Source organism: Dermacentor variabilis, unplaced genomic scaffold, assembly GCF_050947875.1.
Source record: "Dermacentor variabilis isolate Ectoservices unplaced genomic scaffold, ASM5094787v1 scaffold_13, whole genome shotgun sequence".
Classification (NCBI taxonomy): Eukaryota; Metazoa; Arthropoda; class Arachnida; order Ixodida; family Ixodidae; genus Dermacentor; species Dermacentor variabilis.
The window spans coordinates 25431173-25458804 of record NW_027460291.1 but is presented as its reverse complement, the minus strand read 5'-3'; the positions used below and the strand labels follow the sequence as shown (position 1 = coordinate 25458804).

Sequence of the window (27632 nt, the reverse complement as noted above, 5' to 3'; positions counted from 1 at the left end):
CCGTAGGCTTCCAGTAAAGTAGTAAAGAACAACAATTTACCGGAAGCCTATGGACAGCCAGCAATATTTAGACTACAGCAATCATCGCCCGCTACACTGCAAGCGAAAAATTTTGTCGGACAAGCGAAACGGATAAGAAGAATCTGCAGTGAAGACCACGATTATATCCACCACCTAAATGACCTTAAAATAACGCTAGCAGAAAGAAACTATCCCCAAGTTGCTCTCGATAGAGCTTATGATGTCGCGTCAAGATTGGAGAGACAGTCGGAATTACCTAAGAAACAGCCTACTCCAGAATTTCACAGACCGCCATCCTTTATAACAAAATATTCTAATGCACACCCAAACATAAACAACATCCTACGAAAATACCACCCAATATTATCAAGTAACGAGCACCCGACAAAAATGTTCCGGGATGTACGAAGGGTTGCCTATCGCTGCAACAGCAACATTAAAGAAATGTTAGTGGGCGCAGAAGTCAGCCAACATCATTCACCCATAATAAGAGCATGTTGTCGCCCGAGGTGCGAAACCTGCAGGCACCTTCAAACTGGCAATAAAATTAAAAGCACCGATAATAGTTATAAGCACGAAGTAAAATCTAGCTTCACTGGTACAAGTTCGGATGTGATGTATATGCGTCAATGTTCCTTCTGTAAGAAAGAATATATCGGTGAAACAAGACAATCAATGAACCTCAGATTAAACGGACATCGCGCGGACACAGATAAAAAGCTTCCTAAAGCCGACGCCGAGCATTTAACCCAACCAGGCCAAAACTTTGATGAATTTAAAGTCCACATTTTACAGTCAAATTTACGCTCTGAACGGGAAAGAAAATCCACCATTTCAAAAGATTACAACCAATAGGCATAAATGTTTCAAAGGGAGCTTTAAAATCTATTCGATATGCTAAACCTCAAGCTATAGAGAACAACACTTAGTTTGGTGGCTTAGTCCTTGTCCTTTCTTTCAGTGTTCTTGCTTTTATTTATTTATTTCAGTATTTATAGCCTTTTTCACGAGCACCGGTTCCTGCCACTCCTCTATTATCTCTGTTATAGACACGATAGCGCACGACCACCAGCGAAACAGGTAGCAGAGGGGTGCTGTGCACGCAGTTGACACGCCGGCTGACACACGGGCGTTGACACGTGATTGACAGACGGCCGTGTCACCGGCCTTGTGCATAGCACTCCTTTATTCTCGATTCTACACCCTCGCCGACAACACACCTTCGCTCGTTGCCGCACCACGCGCCTCACCGCCTCTCCCCTTTAGAAGAACCCTACCCATATATACTGTGCCGAGTAAAGCATATGTCGCCTTGAAAGAAACAAGTGCACTTGTTGAAACCTTGGCTCCCGCTTTCACCTTGTTCTCGTTTTGCTCATCGTCTTGAATTTCCATCTTCCACCTTCCCCCTTCTTTCCCTGGATCAACTTCAGCTGGATTGTTGAATCACTTTCGAGCGGTTTCTTTTTCTTTCTAATTTTGCATTATCTTCTAACGCGCTCAAATGTCAATGTTGACTATGCTTCGTGCACCGCTGCGGTAGAAAAAAGAGGGAGACGTGAAGATAGCGGCGGAGACGGGACGGTGGCCGCGGCACTGGCTTAAATATGGCGGGGAGGGAAGGGGGGGTGATAACAGTGGCGGCGGGAATGGGGGAGCTAGAGTCATGGCATGCTGTGATGATTGCTTATGGCACCATTTAGGACAGGGCTGCTTGTAGCCCTTGGCAGCAAGCAGTATGCGCTACGCGCAGCAAAGATCAGCACAGGAGCGCCATTCTGAACGCCTTTTTAATCGGGAGGAAGCAAGAACACTTCGTGCCTTATCTCCAATGTAGAAGAGCAGAGGGAAGCGTGTTCTGGCGTGAGCAGTAAGAACTGCGGCAAAAACTTGAAGATGTGGAATGAGACTGTGTGGCGAGCTTCATTCACCTCAGCTGCACAAGGAGAGCCCGTGTGTACCACCACTCGTCATGCACATCTCTCCGCGAGGCGAGCAACCGCCAGCGCTGTATAGCCAGGTGCCGGCAATTACTTTCAGGCTAGCACCGCCTGCAGCAACAACATGATGTCACCACTGGCACCAAATATCATGGAATACTGAACTTCGATAAGCGTGCAAGTGAGTGCCACGTGCACCCCACGAAAGTGCGACTGAAATACTCGAGCAACTTCGCGTAGCAGTGAAGTCAAACGTGGAATAATAGGCGGCTGCCGCGAGTCTGCTTTGTGCGCCGCCAATCCAACAGCAGGCAAGCGATCCCTAAACCACTCACAACACTTTTATCCACGCGTGCGCAAATACAATTTTATTCAGAGCTGTAAGGGATCAGAAAACCATTCCCAATTTATCAGGTTAGTGGTGATAACAAGAAGGACGCAGTCGGTACTAACCACCGCGGTCACAGCGGTATCTAAAAAGTCTTTCTCTGCGCGCAGATATGCCTAAGGCCCAACAAAGTGGTTACGCATACGCTTCACGACCACAACAGGCGTACAGACGTAAGAGCCTTACTAATCTATCGTTATAAAGACTAGAAGTAAAGGGCGAAATCGAAGATCAGGCTGCTGCGTTCGTCGCCTTCAGCAGGTAAGCTTCCACAAAGTAAGATTGCAGTGCAGACATGATGGATGCGCGAAATGTATATTAAAACTGTCTGTACAGCTCTGGTCATAGCCTTGCGCTGTATAACCACCCTTCGCACACTGGTGGCGGTCAACTTATTAGCTGTCTGAGCTAGAGCACCGGGCCAAATTTTTAAGCACGGGCCCGCCGTATAAAGCCCGGCCCAACCGGGGTCCGTGGCTCCAAGCCTGGGCCCTTGAATGTTTCAGTGGACCCGGCCTGGCCCCACCGGAGGAACTTGATCTATACCTGCCTTCAAGTTTTCATTACATCGTCGTTGTATTCTAAGACATTAGAATAAAGCTACATGCAGTGACAGTAAAACATTGCTGACAACTTTTCCCTACAAAGTACGTGTACAGATAACGTGCGAAGGCCGACAAAAATGAAACTTGCGTTAACACTTCGTGGCAATTATACATATTTCATTGCGATAGCAAGTATATGGACACTTAAAGAAGGGAATTGCGCTAAAAAAAGACACGGACGAGTAAGGACATGGACTCGTCCGTGTCTTTTTTTAGCGCAATTCCCTTCTTTAAGTATGTACGACCGACTCGCCCAACAACGTGCTCTCCTGTATATGGACACTCCTGGCGCATTTCTGCCGCCGGCGCCGTGGTGTTCCGTTTGCAGTCCAAAGGGGATCACACCGTCGCCGCGCGTCCACGCAGTACGTGCCAGTAAAAGCGTGCGAGGTGAGCCGACGATCGGCGGCTCAGTGTCGCCCGCGTGGACAGGAAATAATCGTGCCGCAAGCGCGCCTTCCCTCGCGCGTGAGGCTCTCAACGTTGCGAGGCACCGCAGAGGGTAGGCGGGTCGGCGATCTACTCCGCCTGCAACTGCGTATGTGTCGGCTGCGCGTGGTCTCCCGGTCATACCTTGAGAGCGATCTGCGACGGATGGAGAGTCTATGGTCTAGGTGCGTCGACGGCTCGTATTTTTGTGCGTGCTGTGGGCTCTCGGCTCTCAGTGTGCGTTGAAGCGACAGTGCAGGAAGGGCACAACGCTCGCTGCTGCCGCGCTTGCACACGGTAGCGTTTCGACAGCGAAGCAGTTATCGACTGAGTGTCCATGTTCGCTGTGCGCGACTACACCATGCTTGTTAATGTAGTTACCAAGCCAATGTTTACAAGTCGATACGGCCGATAAAAGTGCTATCCTTACTTCGTATGGCTGCGTGCTAATTTGCTATCGCAATCGATGCTTCGCCTTTCTTGCGAAACTGCAATTTCTTTTATTGTACCCAATTGTACGCAACTTTAAACTTTACGTTCTAAATCAAAAGAATGAGGCACACTAGTAAATTAAGCAAGTTTCACCAGGAGGCGATGAATTGACAGCGACAACCAATTTTAACGTTCCGCTCTAGCTCTTTGCATGCTGGGCTAACAATGCGCGGAGGCAGCACGGTGCAGCACAGAACGCGGGACTACTGCTGAAGCGACGCAGGAATGGTGTCCTGACTCCAATATGACTGTGCTGCAGCGTGAGGAATATTGCCACTGGTGTTACTGGCGAAAGGATAGAAAGTTGGGCGAGTTGGTGCGGTAACATAATCTTGGATTCTAGCGCGAAGTGACACGGACACAGACTAGAAGCAGACAAAACAAGCGCAGGACACAGACTAGTATGTGCCCGTGTCCCTTCGCGCATTCCAAGATCGTGTTACTGGCGTCGCATCTCGACGGTGCATGAGATGAGAACGGCGCAAATCTGGTAAACCTTTTGGCGTTAAGCAGCGCTAAGTCTAGCTTTACGTTTACTGTTCTTTCCGACCAGACTAGTGTACGTATTATGGTGTAGTACGCATGCATATATTCTCAGTAGGAACTCTAATGTGTCAGAGTACAACGCTAATGGTGGCCGTAGAAGCCAGAACGCTGGCCTGGCTACGGCAGTGCCGATCAAATTGAGCGCGAGGTTTATTCCATTTGTTAAACAGCGTGGAACGGGGCGTACCACTAGCTAGCCCGGTCTCATACATGGCGTGTGGTTGACTTGGCTTTGACGTTTTAGAGCACAGCTCTTAGGCTCCCGTTCCGGCGGCGAGCGTCGGCGTTGTCCCTCAGCGAGCGAACGCAGCCAAGCATGAAAGCGAACGTGGAACGCAGCGGAAGATGAAAGACAGTGATAGGGAAGAGAACACGAAGAGGAAAGCGGAGAAGGAGGGGGCAGTGGAACCATGAGGCGGAAAGCGAAGGAGGAGGGTATGGCGAATGCATGAGAGGAAAGCGTAGCGCCTAGCAAGACGGGCTTTGCGGCCTACGCAAAGCGGCCTACGCGGCCTTTGTGAATCACGCCCTCCCGTCACCCGCGCGCCGCCTGTGGCGACGTCCCGTTAGCGGTACAGTCGCGCCACATCTCGCCCCGTGCGCAACGTGCCGCACGAGACAGAATGTCCGCGCCAGCAAATATAATGAAAACACGTAAAGGGTTGAGCTCAGATTTCGCATCATAGAGTGCCGTAATCGTCGGCGATTTTTTTTTTTTGCAGCGAAAGGCAACACTCCGTGTACGCGCTGCTCATGCGCGTCGATACCGTGACAGCGCTATGGCGGCGGCGCCAGCGCCCTTTAGGTGTCGTAGCGGCTATTGTAATAAAATTGCTCTTCTAAATAGTTCTTACAGCCAGAAAAAGCGTAAAAGTTATTTTGTGCAAAAGCAGCCGAATGTTCAAGTACGCCTATTCAAATTTTGGCTCGAAAAAGATTAGGGCAGGAAAAGCGCTGCCATACCAACCCATCTGGGCCCATGACAATTATTGTGCACAAACTGAAGGCTCGTCAGAAAACGGTGAATACTGCTAAGGCGGAAGCTATATCAATGCGTACTACGGTGAACATGAATCAAGCGTTATTTTTTGGGAAATAAGTAAACAAGCGGCAAAATGACGTCGATGGAGTGAAATAGTTGTATCAGAAGCGACGAAACAGTGCAATCGCAAAAATCTGTAGCAGCGAAACGGTTCAAAACGCCTTTTGTATTAAAACTTGTCTTTTGCGAAACAAAGCTTGATTTATGATGAAAACCGCAACAAAAACAATTACAATAGTTTTTAGACAATGAAATCGAACAAAAAAGGATGGAAAGTGTTGTTCATTTCGTTTGTCAAGGTAATTAACCGCCAGTTGTTCTAAATTGTTGATTTAGCTTTGCAGATAATACATCATATCTACGCAGATCACCCGCGTGTGTTCGAAGGTCTGACCTACAGGCTCAATAGTGAACGGACTCGTGCACTACCCGGGTCCATGGCTTCAAGCACGAGTCCGGCCCGGGCTTTTGGGCGAGCCGGGCCAAGGCGTTCCGCTAGTCTGATCCGTGTCTGCGGCCACCGCGGCCGTTCTAGTACATCCATCAAACGTCGATCTGAACACGCTCAATGGCGGACGCTATTACGTAACCATACATGACGCTGCTCATGCGAATGGTGCTGTAAGCAGTCCATGTGCGGTTTTTCACGCACGCGCCTTTCGTCTGCGCCGCAGCCGGTCACGCTTGGCGGCGCTATCGAGGACCACCTGCGGGGAGCGTTCTCTGCCGACGCGAAGAAGTACGCGTTGTGCGCAACATGTTATCTGGGGGTGCGGAGCACAGAAAAGTGGACTCAAATCATCGCGTATGATTTGCGCCGCGGGGTCTCTTGAAAGGTGACTGGACGAGAACAAAGGTTTCTGCGTTTCTGTTTATCGTGAAGAAATGTAGGCGAGCGGCCACAAGTGCGCAACAACCTCTGAATGAAGACAAACAGGACATACACTCCACGTGCCTCGAGGTACACATTATATCGGCGACCAGAGGACGGCTTGCGCCTGCGCACGCTCACGGCCGGCATGGACTTGCTGCACTCCAGTCTGGCCCTGCAACACTAAGCATGTTTTCGACGTCATCTGCCAGGTGGCGACTCGGTGCGACTCTGGCGTCTGCACATTAGACGGCTCCTGAGACACCGTACTGTGACAGCTAGTGACGTGGGCCATCGCCGCCTGCGGCTTGTTTCGTTTATCGAGGATCCAGGGCTTCAGGACACAAATTGCGTCCTTGGAACGCTCGAGGTTGTTACAGAGCAATGTAAACGATCGAGCTGTCTGGTATGACGCAACCCAATCTTTTGAGAGCGAACGCGCTGACTCGTTGAGACCAGCGCTTGGTTGTGGTAATCTTTAATGTTATGGTCCTTCGCCTGCGGGTTTTATATATATATATATATATATATATATATATATATATATATATATATATATATATATATATATATATATATATATATATATATTTGGGGGCTTATAGTCCGATGTTTTTTAAGGAGGAAAACCGGGCAGAAGTTGGAATTTTGGTTGGCTAGCAGCCGAACATCTCGGAAACTTGTGACAATTTTCAAGCGACTACCACGGGTAAATAAAAGGCTTGTGTTCTTTTGACATATTTAACAGGGATAAGCGGGCTAGTTGGTGGTCGTTATTGGAATGCATCATGTAACCGCACAAAAACAAGGGTCAAGGAAGGAACACACAAGACAGGCGCGGAACATCAACCTTCAACTTCAAGTTGAAGTTCCGCGCCTGTCTTGTGTGTTCCTTCTTTGTCCCTTGTTTTTGTGCGGTTACATGATGCGTTCTTTTGACCACAAACGTGGTATTTAAACTAGGGAAATCGTTCGCAGAAGCATATGCCGACGAAGAGAGCTGCTCGAAAGTCATGATATTCTTATGTGCGAACATTTTGGTCGAGAGGTATTTTAAGCAGTTTTAAAACGAACACGTGCACAAAAATGGAGGCGTCCTTGACGGTCCCTTGCCTTATTTGTTCAGCAACTTTTTTAACAAAGGAAAAAGAAGAGCTCGACCAAGCGTGCACATGGACATGCTTTGCAAGATAAGCAGTGCACATAATTGCAAGGCCATGTTTACGCGCATTATCATTTGAGTTTGATTATTTATGTATCCGTTCTATACTTGTCAGCGCTTTATTCGGAAGAACGTTCTGCCAGCATTATTACTGTTCTGGCAATGCAGAGCAGCGGCAGCACTGCGTTCAAGAGGTTGGGGCAGCGTACGGTGGCGTTCTGCCAGCAGGTCAACCCATGAATGCTGTTCGGAGATGTTCGGCCTAACCGATATTCTTTAAGATCAGCCTTTCTATAAAATATGCACTCCCGCGGTACTTTCGCAGAGAAATCGAGCTTAACCCAAGTTTCCTAAAACATTCAGAAATGAATTATCATTTGCGTGTGAATAACTGTGCTTTTTCTTATCGTTACAGATTGCTTGCTGTACTTTATTGATATCTCCGTGTTTTTTTTTTTTTGTTCTTTGGTTTCATTATTTTTAGCGTCTGCCAACCTTCTCACGTTACTACGCCTCATTTTCTTGTGCGCAGACATCTGGTGGCTGCAGCTCTTGTTTATGCTCATGACGAAGCTCTTCAACTCCTGTGCCGGTGCTGTGAACTTCGTTCAGATATCAGAACTGTACCCAACCCAGGTTAGGACGCTGGCCACGGGTTGGACAGTGACCACCAGCCGAGTGGGCGCCATTGTGGCACCATTTACGAAAGAGTTGGTGAGTAGGAGTAGTGTCGTGTAGCGCTGCAAACGCAGTTGTCAGCGTCGGCGATCTAAGGTTTTGACATCACGAGCCCTCGAGTCCAATAATCCTCCCCATCACGTATGCGAGGCGCGCACCACAGAGTTCGTCGCGAAACTCTCTAAACTCGATTTCACAGCTGGTCGCTAGCTCGAGCAAAAATTAAACAAATTTCCTACGTTTTACGTGACAAAACCGCAATCTGATTATGGGGCACGCCATTATCAGGGACTCCGTAAATTTTGACCATCAGAGGTTCTGTTCCGCGCACCTAAATCTAAGTACACGGGTGTTTAAGCATTTTGCCCACGTCGAAATGCGGCCGCCGTGACCGCGATTCGGTCCCACGACCTCATGCTTAAGAGCCCAACACCATAGACACTAAGCAACCATGGCGAGTTTGCGGGCAAAAAGAGCCTACGTTCCAACGTGTATATGGTGCCTTTAATTAATTATTTTTTACTAATGTCGTTTTCCATCGTCAGCGCCGACAACAGAAAGAATTTCGCTAGGACTGAACATTTTAGAATAAGTTGCCGCCCGCATTATGATATGAGGGATGATAAAGCCAGGATGCGGAATGAAACTTTTCGGGTGGAGTTCGTGTTCGTGCTCACACTGTTTGGTTCAATTGTGTGAGCTCTGCAGAGGAACTTATAACAGTCTTATACTGTTCGAACCTTTCCGCACCTATCGGAACGAGTTCGGAAAAAAAAACATTGTCGTGCCTCCCCTTGGTGAGGAAACTCATGGTGCATTTCCAGAGACGAGTTGAGTTGTGCATTCTGTAGAACTATTGCGAACCGTTTTTCGTACTGTAGAAGGTTGATTTACAAATACAGTATAAATATAATTTCTCTTTATTGACTTATCAGAGGGAGTACTACATGAAACTGGTACTTCTTGGTTTATGATTTGTTAAGAAGCGTTCCCCTAGGCGGCGAAAAAAAAATCGGGGTCTGGTTGTCGAGTGGCATCATTCATGCGCACGTTGGTGCAATGGTTGAAGCCACGTTGAATGCTTTAGACGACAGGATGAAGGTAATACAAACCGGTGCGCGTTCGGAGAATTAGAACCGTCGAAGTGGCTGGCGAACAATGATGTACTGGGGGCACAGCAGAATGCGTTCAGGGCAGGATGACGATTAGAGGATAATATCCGTGTACTAAGGGTGCATAGAAATAGCTCAGATTAGACCTTTATGGAGAGCAATTTTAGCTGTTAAACGAGCATACAAAACGTAGACACAGAATCCTTATGGGATATTCTCGAGCATTAAGACCTAGATGATGATTTCGTGGAGCTGTTAAGCGACATATATAGAGACAAACCAGTACGAATTGTATGGGAAGGCTGAAAATGTGATGAAAAGGAGAAAATTCAGCAAGAACTGAAGCAAGAATGTCTTCTGTCTCCATTGCTGTTCCCACTTTATGTTAAGCACATATAAAGACAACTGCAAAATAGTGAATTTGGGTTTTATTTTATCCTACGTGCGTAATTGGCAAATAGTGCAACAGGAGGTCGCCGTACAGATCTATGCGGACGACAAAGTGCAACAGCGGACAAAGCAACATATTTACAGACACTTGCGAATATGTCTGGCAACGCAGCGACCAATGCAGGTCTTAAGTTCTGCACGGAAAAATTCGGACTTATGACTGTAATGAAGAGACGAGTGATTACGTGGTGTCAATTCAACATCAAGTCATACACATAGACAAGCACTATAAATACCTCGCTATATATATATATAAACGAAGAAAAAACTTACTCAAGCGCCCATCAAGGTAATACGAAAGTAAAGGGTAAGCGAAACGTAGCAATAACTAAACACAAAGGACATTGGGGCTGTAATAGATGTGTGGTGGTGCAATGAATGAGGAAACGAGTAATAGTGCGAGCGATAACGTTGCCAAGTGCAATTCTGTGCTAAAGGTCAGATATCTTGTCGAGATTCGAAGTTAGCCAAAAATCGGTAGGCCTGTTGGCTTTAGGAGCTAACATAAATGCGCTAAAGGCTAAACCCACAAATGAGGCAGTGCAGGTTGACAGGTATGGGGCCTCTTAGGAAATCAGAGAAACGCCGAAGAAAATTAGTTTTGAAAAAAAGATCGAGGAACACGGATCAAAACGAAAGGGCGGCCTAAGTGTGCAAGTATTCGTACCTGAAAAGCATGGGCACAGATTATTAAATATTGAATATATATTTATTTTCAACGGATCGGGGAAGACAGGGAAGAAAAGCTGCAAGCGCAGCTTGAAAACACACCCTGCCCCCTACGACCACAAGACATGGGCAGTGCGGAGCTGCCGCGTGTTTTTAACAATACAAAAATACACAGTTTGCAAGAATGCATGAGAAGCACTAAGTGAAAAGTGAGTAGTTGTGCATAGTGAAGTTACAAAACGTTTCACACATGAGAGATGAAAAAAAACATATATATATACACATATATATGTAATATAAATGTGAACAAAAAGCTGTACACTCATCTAATCTGCAGTTCTGGAATAGCTGACCGTGTAAACATGAATAATAGTCCCGCTGATTAAGTCGATGAAATTCTGATGGGGTAAGGGCACATATATCAATTCCAGATTTTTTGTAAGCCTTTAAAAGCCTTGGTAAGTTGTTTTTTAGCATTTGTGGGCTGTAATTAGTTCTAAAATGGTGCACTGTCCAGAGTACCGGAAAATGGAAAAATGAATGGAAAAGAGAGGTCAAGAAAGTTGGCAACCAAGCAAAGGGTAATTCAAAGTTTAAATAAACAAGCAGGAGCCATCAAAAAGAAAGTGAGCAAAACAGACACAGCACACTGGTTGTACATAATTGAAACAAGAACAGCTTGCAGATTTCCAAGATTGGGAAGAAATGCGGAAAACCTGTATAATAACATAGAGGGCAGTGTCTTGCCATTTGAGCTCGAGCTGGTTGCCTATGGGGAAAAAATATACCGGAGGCAATACTCGCAACAAGATGTGGCATGTGTATGCTGCAAGAAAAATCCCGAGGCCATTCAGTATACCCTAATGGAATGCGAAGGAATTCGCCAGTGAGACCCACAGGTAACGTACACCTTGCAAAAGTGCTTCGATTTAAGGGAGATGAAAGCATCAACCAGTCAGCAGCCTAGATAAGCAAGAGACATTTTGATTATTGTTGGAAAGAAAAAGCTGGGAAGTGACTGATAGGACCAGTTACTTACAGGCCTAGATAGCAGTACAAGGTGGATAACGAAGTTTTCAGGTAGAGAAAAATATTAAGGAGATGTACGGAACAATGTCAGAATGAAAAGAATGTATAGCGTACCTGATTAACTCAAGCAAGCAAGCTGAATGACTCTTTGTCATAACCCTGTTTCACAGGCAATGCCAATACATCTTGATCATAATCATCACTGTAGTGGTTGCAGAAGACCAACTTATACCGTGCGTAATTGAAGCGCAGAGTGAAAGAGGAAATAATGGCATATGCGGCGTGCACAGACACCCTTGCAAGCAAAACATAAGCCAAGAAACCGCGGTTTGACTTATTGCGACTTTTGAGCAGGTTAGGATTTGTTCAAGAATTCCATTTCCCCGCGTAGCTTCACGTACAAGTTGTATTAAGTGGTAAGACGGCTACAACAAAAGAGGAAATAGTTAATTTTTGCACGTTAGATGAATGATGGCACCAGGCTGTAGTAGCGGGTTCTGCAACTATCAAATAGCGCTAAAGATGCACGACGCAACACACTTCCGCATGTAGTCCATTAAATTTACTCGCCCTCGCTCTCTACATTGTACCGCAAATAATGAAGCAAGACACCGCATCTAACGCTTAACTGTCCATGCAGTATTACCTGCACATTTTTTCTGTAAAAACGAGACAAGTCGCCAAGTGTTTAGAGGATACGTATTGTCATTTCACAAAAGTGCATATTCATAACTAACCAACCTTTCCAAATACTTCCTGCTGCAATATAGTTACTCAACTACTCAAATAAGGACGATTACAACTTTTTAGAGCATTCCATAACGACACATGTATAAGTCTGGCTTTCTTCAGGGAAGTCGCGTAATCTGCTTCACAAACAAACAGGATCGCCACCTGAAAGCTCTACAGAGAGCATATATTTACATATATTTGCGATATCGCCCGTTCACAGCGGAGCAGCGGGAAACAAATTACGCTCTCATTCGTACTTTATTGAGTCGTCACGGTCTGCACTTCGCTGTGGAAAATTTTTATAAAGTTGAAATCGTGCTACAGGAGCAGTCACTGAAGGTACTGTAAAAACTACAAGATGCGTATAGGACAGGGACACAAACGCGCTACTGTGCGTGACGACAGCGGGTGTCCCGAGTACAAGCAGTGTACTCCCCGACGACGCATCGTCGGCGATGGCCTGCCTGGATTAGCGCGCCGTCTGTGCGCAAAGTGCATAGTTTAGCAGACAATGCGTGCAGTTGAGTGATCCTATAAGACCACTGTGGCTAGCAGCATGAGTGGTTCCGAGGCAACACTAGAGTGTACTAGAATGGGAGAGTGCAGAGTCCTGCATAGTACCACACCGCACGCTGCCCCTGGCTGACGCAAGCCTGCTCTCGTGGAATTCTAGGAAATACAACTCTTGGCTCCACCTGACGTCGACCGGGTTCCGAGTGGTTCTTTAAAAAAAGTTCCGATTTGGTTCCAAGATGGCGCAAAAAATATTGGTTTGCTTCGGTTTCGGTTTAGCTAAATATAAATGTTCAGCTCCGGCTTTCGGTTCTGTTGCGGTTCCATTTGGCAGACCCATACTCTGCAGAACTGTGAATTCGAACCACCATAAATAAATTTGTAGCCGTAGAGCCACACCCCTTCAGATAGGATGCCCCTTAGGTGGAGCTGTTTCAGAAGTCTGAGCGTCAAGGATATTCGCATTCACCTGTCTAATTTTACCTCAACTCTCACCAAGAGTCGCACATTTTCATTTTTGCTAGAGTCACTTCCTAGTTTATGCGGTTCTAAATTTATTTTAGAGAGCCACGCGCGAAGGCCTTGGGACACAAAGAAATAACCACTGAGCCCCAGAACATACTGTCTTCGTTAAGACTGTATACAATGGGGGTACTCGAAATGGGGCCCCCAATCTCTTGAATCTTTTTCTTTCCTATCTCGTTCCTTTTACCATTCTATCTTCTGTTCACTTCCCTCATTTCCTCATTTTCATAGGCGGCTTGGGTTAACCTTGTGTAGGTGCCTTTCCTTGGGTATAATATATTAGGTTATAGTGGCAATGTACGATTGGCGCGTGCAGCCTTACGCATTAAGCTCTGCAGCGTCCCCTAGTTGGGCTTCGGGGTGGGTGGCCTTCATTGCTGCCGAATATAAACCAAACTACTGTGGGAACGCCAGCATTTGCCCGCATATTTGATCGCCACCCTCAAAAGAGGGAACGCACCGATGAAGTGCACGCATGTTTCAAGCCACCAAAAAATACTTATCCGAAATTCCATGTCGTACACAGTGATAATTGTGAAAAACCGACCAGATCCGTTTCCCCATTCATAGTTGCGAAAACCGCAGCCATATGGTCACGACTATAGAGTGATTAAAATGGCTAGCGGAGACCTCCTACTTGAGGTCCCTCAGAAACATCAGTACGAGAAACTCTGCGTTTGGCAACATACCAATTTCCGCATCATCACACCGATCAATAAATAGCTCACGGGGAATAGTATCAGTAGCAGGCCTAAAAGAATTGTCCGCAGCTGAACTCCTAGAAGCGTGGATAGATCAACATGTCACCAACGTAAAACGTATCATCATCACACAGGACAACGAAAAAATCCCCACCAAACATCTTATCCTAAGATTTCCATCTAGCATTCTCCCGTGAACCATTTAAACAGGATATATTAAGTTTACCGTCCAACCATATGTCCCTAACCGTAGACAGTGCTTCCAATGCCAAAACCTCGGCCATGGCTCGCAGAGCTGTCGTGGTCAAATAACCTGTGGAAAGTGTCGCGTCCAGGGTCATCCCTTCAATAAATGTGGTAACACACATCAGTGTGTGAACTGCAGGGGCCACCCAGCCTACTCATGTTCCTGTCCGAACTGGAAAAAAAACATAAACACCCTAAAAATCAAATAAAACATTTCTTTCAAGGAATCCCGTAAGAGGTGCCCACCTTTCCACAGCACACCTTATGCTGATGCGGCGCGTCGGGGACCAGTGTAACAGCGGCCACTGACAAGTGCCCAGCCCGCACACAGCGAGCTGTCACTTGTGGCACCTGCCCCCGGGGTGGAAACAGTTAAGAAGTAGTTAAACAGGCCCAGTTACCCTAGGGTTCCCGGCACCACACAGCTGTCGGCGACAGCCTGCGCTAGACATAGCGAACGTACAGGACCGCCAGCAGCCCCCATGGTGGGCGCAGTCAGGGCTGCTTCACCCTTCCCGACCCCTGTTGGCACTGCCCACAGCCGGCGCAGTTCAGATACGAAGGCGTCCCCATCAACGTCCGGTCTGGTCTCGTCCTCCGAGAGGCGACTCTCTCGCCGAACCTCTCTCTCACAAGAGTGCGTGTCCGGCGCCTCACAAGGGGCAATGGACACTACATGTATCCTGACGACGCTTTAAACCCCTGAGGGGCGGTGAGGCTATCTCGACTGCTCCAGAAAGGACTAACCATGTCACAGGGCTTGAAAAGGGCTGTGTAAATTAAGCAACACTTCTTTTTTTCTACACACAGCACCAATTTACTTTCAGTATAGATGCACAAATTATGCAACCTCTATGAGGTGCAAGAGATTCTCCAAGAACACAATCCAATATCGCTCTGTATAGAGCAGGCACACCTAAAATCCAAACATACAAACTTTCTCCGACAGTATGTTACGTCTCGTAAAGATCGTGATGATGCTCTAGCATTATCAGGCGGTGTTGCCATTGTAATTCACAAAAGTGTAGTATGTCAAGATTTACAGCTACGAGCGCCCCTTGAAACAGTGGTAGTTCGAGCTCTTCTCCTAACACCATTTGCTCGATTCGCAGGGCCCACATTACCAATTAAAGAAACATGAATTTCAGTCCTTTATAGATGAATTGCCAGGACCTTATCTCGTTCTTGACGATTTCAATCCCCACAGCAGCCTGTGGGGCGACTCTCGTACAAATGCGCGAACTGGTCTTGTTGAACATTTTCTTTTGTCTTTTGGTGCGTGTCTCCTGAATAAGAACGAACCTACGCATTACTGTCTCCCAGACAGAATCTTTTCTTCTATTGATCTTAGTAAAGTTTCTGCGTCTACATTGTCTCAACTTAAATGGGAAAATACCAAAAATGCTTACGGGAGCGACTACTTCACCATGCTAGTGAGAACATCCAAAGAAAACGAATCTCCGCCACAGGCTCCTCGGTGGAAGGTTGGTACAGTCGACCGGAGAAATTTCCAACTCGTACTAGTGGTATCTTATGGGCTCACATGTCTTCGTTATGAATTAATGTTGCTGTGGAGTATTTTACCACCTTCATAATCGATAACGCTTCGAAATTCATATCTGAAGTAAATGGTGTGGCATGCCAACGCCGTGTCTTGTGGTAGAACAACGAATGTGGGAACGCTCGTAGGAAACAGAACAAAACGTGGGGGTTGCTACAAGCTACACCACGGTGAATATTATAAATTTTAGGAAGATAAAGTCACAAGGCAAGAAAATGCGCCGACAGGCCAGAAGAAAGAGTTGGCAGAAGTTCTTATCTGGTATCAACTCGTATGCAGATGAGGCCAAAGTCTGGAACCGGGTTAATGAGGCAAGAGGGCGACAAACGCATTCACTCCCTTTAGTAAACACGCAGGGCGATAGCTTGGAAGACCAAGTGAACTTCCTGGGCGCACAATCTGAACATGCGTTAAGCTCAGCGCACTATCCTGGAACATTTAAATATCGAAAGCCAGAATAGAAGGACAGAAGCTGGAAGGAAAATGGAAAATATACCAGGCATATAATGAGCCATTCTGTTTAGCAGAGCTACAGGCATCACTAAACAGCTGCTATAAATCGGCCCAGAATCCGGCCGTATAATATATGAAATATTAAAGCAACAGCCTTCTGAAACACAAAATGCCCTCTTTTCCCTCTACAACGATGTATGGTCTTCCGGCGAGGCCCCGTCTTCCTGGAAAAAGGTCATTATGATTACTATTCTGAAACAGGGCAAGCATCCATTGTCGGTTTCGAGTTACCGGCCTATAGCACTAACAAGCTGCCTCTGCAAGGTCTTCGAAAAAATGATAAACCGCCAGCTACTACATTTCCTAGCATCGAACAAACTGCTTGACCCATACCAGTGCGGCTTTTGCGAGGGTCAATCAACCACTGATCATGTGATACGTATTGAGGCACAAATTCGGGAAGCTTTTGTCCAAAAAAGTTTTTATTGTCAGTGCTTACAGATATGGAAAAGGCGTACGGCACAACTTGGCGCTTTGGAATCCTCCGTGATCTGTCTGGAATGAGATTCCGAGGCAACTTACTGAATGTGACTAAGGGTTACCTCTCCCATTGCACGTTCCATGTAAGAGTTGGTAACGTTCTGTCTCCTCTTTTTACACAAGAGGCTGGTGTTACACAAGGTAGTGTGCTGAGCTGCACTCTTTTTATTGTTAAAATGAATTCGATCCACACTATCATACCACGTACTATGTTTTATTCTTTAAATGTGGATGACATCCAGATAGACTATAAATCATTTAATCTAAGCGTCTGCGAGCGACCAAGTACAGCTTAGGCTAAATAAATTGTATAAGTGGGCAGACGAGAACGGTTTTTAACTAGGCGGCCAAAAAAGTACGTGCGTCCTGTTCCCTAACAAGAGAGGTATACTGCCAGACCCCGTAATAGTTCTAAATGGAGGACCGCTCTCAGTGAGCGGTGAACATAAACCTTTATCATCTTAGACTGCAAGTTAAATTTTATCACGCACTTAAAGTATCTTAGAGCAGGATGCTTTAAGACTATCAACCTACTGCAGCTCTTGTCACGCACTACCTGGGGCAGCGACAGGAGATGCCTAATTAGCTTGTATAAAAGCCTATTACAATCACGCCTTGACTACGGAGCAATAGTCTATAATTCTACTAGGCCTAGTGCTCTTAAAATGCTAGATCCTATCCACCACTTAGGCATCCGCCTTGCTACAGGTGCCTTCAGGACAATTCATGTGAAAAGCCTGTACGCCGAATCTAATGAATGGTCTCTATACTTCTAAGGACACACTTAAGCTTTTCGTATGCCTTCAAACTAAAATCAGCTGTAGATCACCCATGCCATTCAACTATTCAAGACTTGTCCGCGGCCAGGCTATTCCGTAACTGCCCAGCCACCAGGCCTCCTCTGTCAGTCCAGTCGGAAGCGCTGTCGGAAGAAACGGGAGTCCCTCTTCTAGAGAATGTCCTAATGGCTTCTACTCGGCTCCCACCGCCCTGGTAGTGGCAAACTGTTCAGTGTGACATATCTTTCTTAGAAATATCAAAACGAGCACTTGAGTCACATATACACTCGCATTTTCTTGAACTTAAGGTGCAGTGTTACGGTGCTGAATTTTACACAGATGCTTCGAAGTCTTACGCAGCTCTAGGACCATCCTTTTTAATACACGGAACACTGAATCCGTATACCAGTATTTTTATGGCGGAAGCATCCGTGATCCTCTCTGTAGCTAAACATATTAGAAAACAAATTTCACTAGGGCTATTGTGTTTAACGGACTCATTGAGTATAGTCCGTGCTCTAATGAGTATACCAAAACGTAAGAAAATTTTCTCAACTAACTATATGCATTGGTTTGCTCTGCTTATATCGATAAACAAGTCAGCATCATTTGCTGGGTGTCTGGGCACAGTGGCATAAATGGCAACGAAGCTGCCGACGAGAACGCTACCTCATTTTCTTTTACCGCCACCGCCACAAACATACCCCTTTCAGCCACGGACCTTAAACCATACTTACGTGACAAGCTGAAGAAGCACTGGCAGAAACAGCGGGATTCCCAGGTATACAATAAACGGCACTTGATCAAACCCCAGTTATGACACTAGATAACGGAGAAGACAACATCATGCAAGGAAGTGCTCATTTTTCTATTTTGTTTATTTATTTATTCCTCAAATGTCCCTGGAAAGGGGTTTTACATGAGGGGTGGGCAGCTTCAAAGAAGGTGTTCGATGGCAGTCTGGAACTCAGTCGCACTGGAGGGGTCCGCCGCTTCTTCAGGCAGATCATTCCAGTTTCTCGCTGTACGTGGGAAAAACGAATGCAGATGGGGATGATGTGGGCGCATGCGGGGGTACACTAACTTTGAATGATTAGTCCGGTATGAATGGCGGTGAGCGGGCGAAATCAGGCTGTCACCAATCGGGGCATAATAAAACTTGTGATATAGAATGTGTGTGGACACTTGACGCTTCGTTTCTAGACTAGAAAGATTCGCATTAGATTTTAGCGCAGTGACACCAGTATATGAAGAATAGTCATGGAAGAAAAATCGGGCTGCGCGGCTTTCGACAGATTAAAGCAAGTTAAAAAGATCAGTATGATGAGGGTCCCAAAGTGAGCCTGCGTATTCAAGTTTGGGCCTTACCACAGATTTGTAGGCAAGAGCTTTTACCGAAGAAGGGGCAAATTTCAGATTTCGCCGGAGAAAGCCTAAGGGTGGTTAGCCTAGTTAGTTAATTTAGCAATGTGAGACGACCATTAAAGGTCGTGCGTTAAAATAAGCCCTAGGTATTTATAACATGTCACAGATGAAATTATTCAGTTACCAAAGAGATATGAGGGTGCCACATAAGAATGCCGATGATGGAAAGAGATTAATGAGGTTTTATTTACATTTAACGATATTAATCATCCCTTACACCTTTTTCAACTGTTTGCAAGTCCCGCTGTAGGACAGGGATCTCTGAGCTATTGTTAATGGGTCGGTAAATAACACAATCGTCCGCAAATAGGCGTATGTTAGAAGATATATCATTAGCGAGATCATTAATGTAGATTAAGAAGAGAAGGTGGCCAAGACAACAGCCTCTAGAGAACCTAAGGCCTTCTGGCTGTACCCTCTCCGCTTGAGTTACGTCACGCAAAAGAGACCGACATAGAAGTTCCGCGCAGCGTGCTGCGAAGCTACGAGCAGCACACCTCTGTGTAAAATGAGACGCGGAAGACCGAGTGGGGATGACGGTGATAACAATTCGATTAGTTCCGGGAACCCTGCCGCTCCTTGGATAGCTTCGGGGTTAGAAAAGTCCTGGCATGCTGCGACATTCTTCCGAGCGCACTTTCTTTCTGGACGTGAACCGTGCATGTAGTCTCTGCGCTTGGGCTGCGATTGCGGTTGTATGTCCGGAAAGCCTTTGTTGCCGCGTAATGTGGATTACGTTCATGCCAGGATATGTCTAATAAGTTCTTTGTGCCCAATTGCTGGAGCAATTACAAATCGGGGTCGAAAAATTATGCGTTCATGTTTCCGGAAGATCAATGACAGATTATTTAGTGCCAATGCTAAGGCAAAGAAGAGAAAAACTGGAACTCTGCGGAATAAGGCAGCTGTTCCTTTGTATTGCAGGTTTTACGACAAGGACGAAAGAAAGATGCAGGAATGGCCCTATTTGCTTTTTGACTTTTTTGTTTAGGGGCTATTCAACTTCATGTTGACTATTAGAAAATAGTAAAAAAGCCCGTAAGTTTACAAAGATTTTTTTTGATGGACTAATACGATGGAGACTAAATGGTTTCCGCATATAAGATTATTTAATGACGATACTGACAATGTTCTACGAATTCCAGGCTGTCATAATAGGGCCTTGGGCTCCCAAAGCAGTGGACTGCGTCGTCTGTGTGCTGTCTGTGCTGCTGGCCCTTATGCTACCAGAAACTTTCAAGATGACGCTTCCCGACACTGTGGATGATGTCAAGAAAAGAAGGTAAGATAAAGTGTGACTTGTACGTGCTATAAGGAAACTACGCGGTAGTAATGGCACAGCCGTTTTTGGCCGCACTTATTCGTTGCCCGGAATACTATGATGAATGTGGTCTACTGAGATTACGGTATGAGCATCGCTTAGGTCGCTGCGTTGCGGGGATGCTAGTAAAGGAATCATGTACACAAGGAATTCACCGGCCCTTGCATGACGTACTAGGGAACAAGAGTTTTACGAGAAATCGATTTCGTCATGCGGCTGTCTGGAGAATGGAGGGACGTTTTGTAGTAGAATAAGGGAAAGCTTTAACTTAGAAGCTTTAATCTAAACACATGGAAACGACGAAACCATTTTTCCAGTCAACAACTGCACCGATTTTGATTATGCTTCCTTTATTCAAAGAAAATTTCATCTGTTGGGGTGGGGGGGGCTTCAATAGGCTGAGCTCTCTATATTTAGGCAATAAATTTCTTTACGAAAACTGTTAGAATTTTAAAACTCGCAAATAACATTGGTACCGCCAGAAAGCAAGGACTGGCCGCCGTCTGAGGAAGGGGGGGATTGGGGGTTAGTCTCCCGACCCCCGCCACCCCTTAACCCCATCAAGGACATAATTTATTTATTTTTTTATTTATTTATTTGTTTCCACAAGCAAGGAGGTACATGGTTGTGGCGGAAAAACAAGGGGAAAAAAGCTGCGGAGAAGCAGCTTGACTGGCCCCAGGTTCCGTTTACAATGGCAGCAGCAGTGCAGGTGGGAAACGGTAAGGGAAAAAAAAGAGAAAAAAAGAAGGGAAGAAAAGAGAGAAGAGCAAAAGCACTAAGGGCAAAAGATCACTAAGTACAACGGTACACAGTCAAGATTGGAGGAACATATCACGCAGATTTTTCGCGGAACAAGTCAACACATCGATATTGCATCTGGTAAGATCATTGAGTAGACTGGGCAGCCAGTAGCATAACATTTGCTGGCCATAATTAGTCCGAAGTTGAGGAACACACCAAGTCTCAGGAGCTCGAGCTGTGTAGGGGGTTTCTCGTTTTGTGAGAAATATATTGTGAGATTATTGTGTATATTTATCCCTCTCTCTCACAAAAATTTTGTGAGAGAGAGAGAGATAAAGTTTTATCTCTCTCTCTCAATAACATTTAATGATATCACAAATATGTAAACTCCACCTACTAAGACATCTAAAGCGGATGGAATCGATGCATTCTAAACCGCTTTCCAATATGCTGCTAATTATTGAATAAGACTATCGTAAATTCCTCGTAACATCGTGAAAGCGTTGTCACAATTCGATGTGTGCTTCGAATTCATACAATAAGTTTACCTGCTTTAAATTGCATGAGAATTACAATATCTATTTGTGGTGAAGAGTTAGGTATTTGTAAAATTCGTGCTTCGATATTTTAGAATCTTAGCAAGGTTTCTGAATTCGAAAAATGCAAGGTAGCAAATTAAAACTTTACTGGCTGCATTCGCTAAAGAATACGACATTTTCTCTCAAATGGCACAAATTTTGTTTAAAGCGGTACGCTGCTTGTTTCAAAAAAGCGTTTATGTTTTACATGTATTTCAGCATAGGGCATCGGAGTTGGTCCCTAGCTACGACTTCTTACAGCGAGTCATTTCTCGAGTGCCTGCCTGCCTTCGAGCTTTTGTGTTAGCTGTCATCTGTTGTGTTTTGTAATTTTAGAACATAGATATTGTTGCATGTGCGAAATTCGCTGTGTGCCAGCGAAACCAGTAAGTGACGATTGATTTCTGGATGCTAACCGAGATTCGTCTTGTCATGCAGCATAAAGAATGACACAGAAATGAAGGCGATTGACTTGGACAAGCTGAACGAAGAATTCCTTTCCATGAAAACTACTGAAGAGGTGGAATCCATTGAAAGAGCGTCAGTGGACGGAAAACGAAGGCCGTGACTTTATTAAGCAACACCTGTGGACTGTTTCATGATTTGTTACGGGTACATCTTACGATTGATGCAAGAAGCCGAGCCAGAAACAGATAAAGCAAACTGCTCCGCACGTATTATATGGAGAAATTATGATTGCGAAAAAAGGGAGTTGCAAGTACTTCCGGTTGAAGACGTGTCCAAAGCATCACACAGCTGTCAATTAAACGTCACGTTTACTGATTTTATTGACATTCTATAGTTGCTTATTGCGTTGATATTTTTCTAAGGCATACTGCAGTGCTTATTTGTGTGTACATGATTGCGCTGTCCTCCATGCTTAGACCGGCCGACCTCTTACCGAAACCGTTCTTTTTATTTGATGCTGACGACAGCGGCTTGAACGTGATGATATTGTTACGGGAAGGAAGAAGCCTACGGTTATTCACAGATAGCTTTTAATTGCGGAGCCAACCAGCCTGGAGCCGTGAAAAAAAAAAACTCAACTCTTCTTCGTCGTCCCCAAGGCCACCATCAGCGTCCTCTTCCTCCCACATTACAGACTGTGACATCACCCCCGTCAGAAAAAGCACCTTATTGGCGCGGCTCATCTGTCATTGAGACCGCTGATGTGGATGAAGTGAGAGAGAGGTAAAGGGACGGTGGCACCTAGTGGGGAGACTTCATATATGACAGGAGTCACGTGGCGACGGATGCTTCAAGGGCCATAGTATCGCGACAGAAGTTTCTCCGAAAGACCAACATGCCGAGTTGGAGACCGAACAAGCACAAGAGCACCTGGTTCGTACTCCACGTCGTGATGGCACTGGCCGTAACGGCCCTTCTATCGTGTCTGTGAAGCAGAAACACGAATGCGGGCAATCTGGTGTGCTAAGGTCACTGTGGATACGATATCCTGAGTGTACTTTGTCGGCGAGTCGAGTGTGGTCGAAAGGAGAGTCTCGACAGGCAAAGTCGGGTCGTGGCCGCAGAGGAGATAGAAGGGTCAGTAGCCAGCTGTGTCGTGGCGCGAGGAATTGTAGGCGAACGTGACAAATGGTAGAGCAGTATCCCAGTCACGATGATCGGAAAAAGCATACATTGCTATCATGTCTGTTAATGTGCGGTTCAGGCGTTCGGTAAGACCGTTCGTTTGAGGATGGTAAGCGGTAGCAAGCTTGTGTTTAGTTGCACATGATCGAAGTAAGTCGTCTATGATTTCGGCAAGAAAGCAGCTTTCGCTATCGGTGGGAAGTTGACGAGGTGCACCGTGGCATAAGATAACGTCGTGAAGCAGGAAGTCAGCGACGTCTGCAGTGCAGCTGATCGTTAGGGCTCTAGTAATGGCACAGCGGGTTGTATAGTCCGTAGCGACGGCAATCCACCCATTTCCGTCATTTAAAATAGGAAATGGTCCTCGGAAATCCGTGCTAACGCGAAAAAAAGGGTCGGTCGGTATATCCAAAGACTGCAGCAGACCATCCGGATGCACAGCTGGTCTTCTCGGGCGTTGACACGACCCACACGCGGCAACATAGCGCCGGACGGAGCACTGGAGACGGAGCCACAAACACCGTTGCCGAATTCGGTCATAGGTCCGTGACACGCCAAGGTTTCCAGCTGTGGGAACGTCCTGCAGTTGCTGAAGCATAGTCTGTCGAAGATGAGACGGAATGACCGTTAGGAGCTCGGGCCTGTCGGGGTGTATGTTGCGGCGATGCAAGGTGTCATTCTGCAGCACGAACATGTGAAAGGATGGGTGAGACGGATCAGAGAGCGGGTGTTCGATAAGCTGCCGTTACGATTCATCGCGTCATTGTTCAGCACCAATGTCTATCAAGGCGAAGAGCAAAATAACGCAAATTGGTGCGAAATCCACTAAACCGGCCGCTGCATCGACGGGATGACGAGACAGGCAGTAGGGGTCCTGATGTAGACGACCCGACTTGTAGACCACAGTGTATGTGTATTCCTGCAGCCGTAGGGCCCAGCGACCGATGCGTCCGGTGGGATCCTTGAAGAAAGAAAGTCAGCAAAAGGCATGGTGATCGGTTGTAACTGCAAATCGTCGACCATATATGCAGGGTTGGAACTTGCCCACCGCCCAAATAAGGGCGGGACACTCGCGCTCAGTAATCGAGTAATTGTGCTCAGCCGGAGAAAGGAGACGGCTGGCGTAGGTGATAACGCGGTAGGGCCCACATTGGCGGAGAGGTAAAATTGCGCCGATGCCGTAGCCACTGACGTCAGTACGGATTTCTGTCGGAGCGGAGGTGGCAAAGTGGGCGTGAACAGATGGTATGGTGAGCAGCGTGATAAGGTCTGACTAACCAGACACTTGTTCAGAACACCAGCAGAAAGGAATTCTTTCTTGGGGACGTCGGTCAGGGGACGTACAGAATGGGTGAAATTTTCCACAAACCTACGGAAGTAATAGCAAAGGCCAAGAAAGCTACGAACAAGTTTCGCACATGTTGGTAAGGGTAACTTAGCGAAGTCAGGGCGAATGCCTGACGAATGGAAGAGATGTCCGAGCACGGTAATTTGGCGGTGACCGAAGTGGCACTTGGACGAGTTCAGCTGCAAGCCAGCGGTGCGAAAAACAAAAAGAAGAGATGAAAGTCTTTCAAGATGGGTCGCAAAAGTTGAAGAGGATACGATGTCGTCAGCCAAGTAGCACAAAGAGATGGGCCACTTCAAGAAACGCAAGAGCATGTCCATCATCCGTTCAAAGGTTGCCGGGGCATTGCAGAAGTCACAAGGCATTACCCTGAACTGATATAGGCCGTCTGGAGGGACGAATGAGGGTTTTTCGCAGTCCAGTTCATCCCCGGCTATTTCCCAATATCCAGAGCGAAAGCCTATCAATGAAAAATAAGTGGCACCTTGGAGACAATTCAGAGCATGGTCAATGCGGGGAAGTGGATATATATCTTTCTTGTTGATCGTGTTTAGATGACGATAGTCAACGCAGAATTGCCAGCTGCTATCCTTCCTTTTGACGAGAACAACAAGGGATACCTACGGGCTGGAAGAGTGTTCAATAATCCCTTTGGCAAGCATTTTGTCAACCTCGCCTAGGATAACTTGTCCCTCAGAGAGCGACACCCGGTAGGGGCGTCGGCGAACAAGTGTTGCGTCGCCGGTATTTATACGATGCTTCACGACCGTAGTTTGACCCAAAAGGCAATCGTTCATGTCGAAAATGTCGGAGTATGACTCGTGGAGGCTACGCAGCTCTGCGGCTTGTTGGCTTGAGAGGTCCGGTGCAATCATCTTTGTAAAGTGCTTGGGTCGGGCAGATGCAGAAGGCGCTGAATGAGTACTGGTCGAAGACGGCGCAACCGATAGAGCGGAAATGTCGCACTCGTGCAACGGTGACAACGTGGCAAGAGACATGTCTCGAGGAAGTACTTGGGGGCACTGTCCGAAATTTAGGATCGGCAGACATGTCTGATTGTCCGCTACAGAAACGATGGCTCGTAGGAAGGAGACATTGTCGGAAAGCAAAACTGAAGTTACCGGAGTAAGGACATAGTCTCCGTCAGGTAAAGGTGGGCAGGCTAAAACAGTGATTCGGGTTGCTGCTAGAGATGGGGAGGCGAATAAAATCTGCTGAACAAAGTTGAGTTGTAGCTTGATCAGGAAGGTCTATGGGAAGAGGTAGGGGTAAGTCTAATTGTGTGGGAAGGAGACATTGTCATAAAGCAGGACTGAAGTCGCGAGAGTAAGGACATAGTCTCCGTCAGGTACAACGGGTAGGGGAAGGTCAAGTTGCACAACACCGGCAGAACATTCAATCAGAGCAGAATGGACGGTCAAAAAGTCGAGTCCGAGGTTAACATCATGAGAGCAACGTTCGAGCACACTAAACAAAACGGACGTGTGGCGGCCAGCGGCACTCACACGTGCAGTACACATTCTAAGCAAAACACAGCCGGAGATCCACCGTCGGCGACCTGGAGCAGTCGAATCGGAGCAGGAGTAAGTACTTTCTTCAAGCGCGTTCGAAGCTGCGCACTCATGATCGAATTTCGCGCTACAGTGTCGATGGATGCTGTAACGGGCAAGCCATCCACGTCCGCGTACATAAGGTTGCGATAAGTGGGCAGGCTCAGCAGAATAGTTTCAGGCCGGGTTGCTAGAGCAGCGTCACCTCGAGGAGCTGCCCCAGTTAGTTTCCCATCGAAGAGTGACAACGGTAAGGTCGGGACGGGGAGCGACGGCGCTGGGGCGAACGGGAGCAGGGACTGTGTGGTAATGGCGAGCGGCCAGTACCACTGGCTCGAGCGGTTTCAGGTGAGTCTTCAACCTCGGTGGACAGTGGAGGTGGGCGAGGATTCAGCGGAGAGCGGCGGTAGGTGGGGAAGCTTGGTCGGAAGTGGGCTAGCCAGAAACTTCGACAGTGGCAAGAGATGTGGCCCACACGTCCACAATAAAAGCAGATGGGTCTATCATCATGTGTCTGCCATTCGGCTGGGTTGCGATGTCTCGAATTTTGACCGTATTGGCTCCGGTGAACAGGGGCCGACCCAGCAGACGAAGCAGTCAGGCTGGCTGGCGGAGCAGATAGACGGAAGACCTACATTGGCAAGTTCTTGGCGAATGACCGGCGGTATGAGAGACACGAGCGGCCGAGAATCGTCAAAGGACTGCGTCACTGGTGTGGCAGGAGGCGCTGCTTCGATTTCTCGCCGGACGATACTTATGACGTTCTCGGAGGAGGTGGGCTCACGCGGTAGACAAATGTCTTCGCACGTCGATGAAGCTGCGGTATTGGGTGGACGCGTAAACTGCAGAACTATGCGACGGCTTCTCGCGTCTTCGAAGTGGCGACATTCGTTATTGATCTCATTGACCGTTCTTATATTCTTGTAAACTAGCAGGTTAACCGCGTCGTCCGCAATGCCTTTTAAAACGTGGCTGACCTTGTCTGCCTCTGCCATATTAGTATCCACTTTGTGGCAAAGAGCGAGGACGTCTTGGATGTACGCCACGTAAGACTCAGTGGACGTTTCTGCGCGGGCCCAAGGTCCTTCTTTGCAGCACGTTGGCGGCCGACAGGCTTGCCGAACAAATCTTTAAGCTTCTGTTTGCACTGGTCCCAACTTGTAATATCTTCTTCATGTGTCTCGAACCAAACCCAGGCTGTTGTCATTAAGTAGAATATTATATTAGCGAGCATAAGCGTGGTATCCCACCGGTTGTGGGCGCTGACCCGTTGGTAATTCTGCAATCAGACATCGACGTTAACGTTGTCAATCCCGGAAAACATGCCGGCGTCGCGAAGCTGGGCAAATATGACCGTCGGTGGCGACGACGGGGCCGTGGTTGAAGACTCTCGTTCGGATGACATGGCGACCAGGTTACGTCCACTGCGGAGCTCCGTCTTGCGCAACTCCACCAATGATGTTACGGGAAGGAAGAAGCGTACGGCTATTCACAGATAGCGTTTAATGACGGAGCCAACCAGCTAGAGCCGCAAAAAAAGAAAAGCTCATCTCTTCTTCGTCGTCCCCAAGGCCATCATGAACGTCCTC

At 46.9% G+C, this 27632-nt stretch overlaps 1 protein-coding gene across 5 annotated transcripts in view; it reads left to right on the top strand.

The window, feature by feature from the left end:
- Positions 1–22349, top strand: part of LOC142566817 (organic cation transporter protein-like) — a 266000-nt gene extending 243651 nt beyond the window's left edge. For all 5 annotated transcript variants that reach the window (XM_075677698.1, XM_075677699.1, XM_075677700.1 and 2 more), the window contains 3 exons: positions 8029–8210; positions 20055–20191; positions 21991–22349. In XM_075677698.1, the coding sequence (XP_075533813.1) occupies positions 8029–8210; positions 20055–20191; positions 21991–22120 (449 nt within the window). In that variant the 3' untranslated portion in view covers positions 22121–22349. The remainder of the gene's footprint in view (positions 1–8028; positions 8211–20054; positions 20192–21990) is intronic.
- The last annotated feature ends 5283 nt before the right edge of the window (positions 22350–27632 follow it).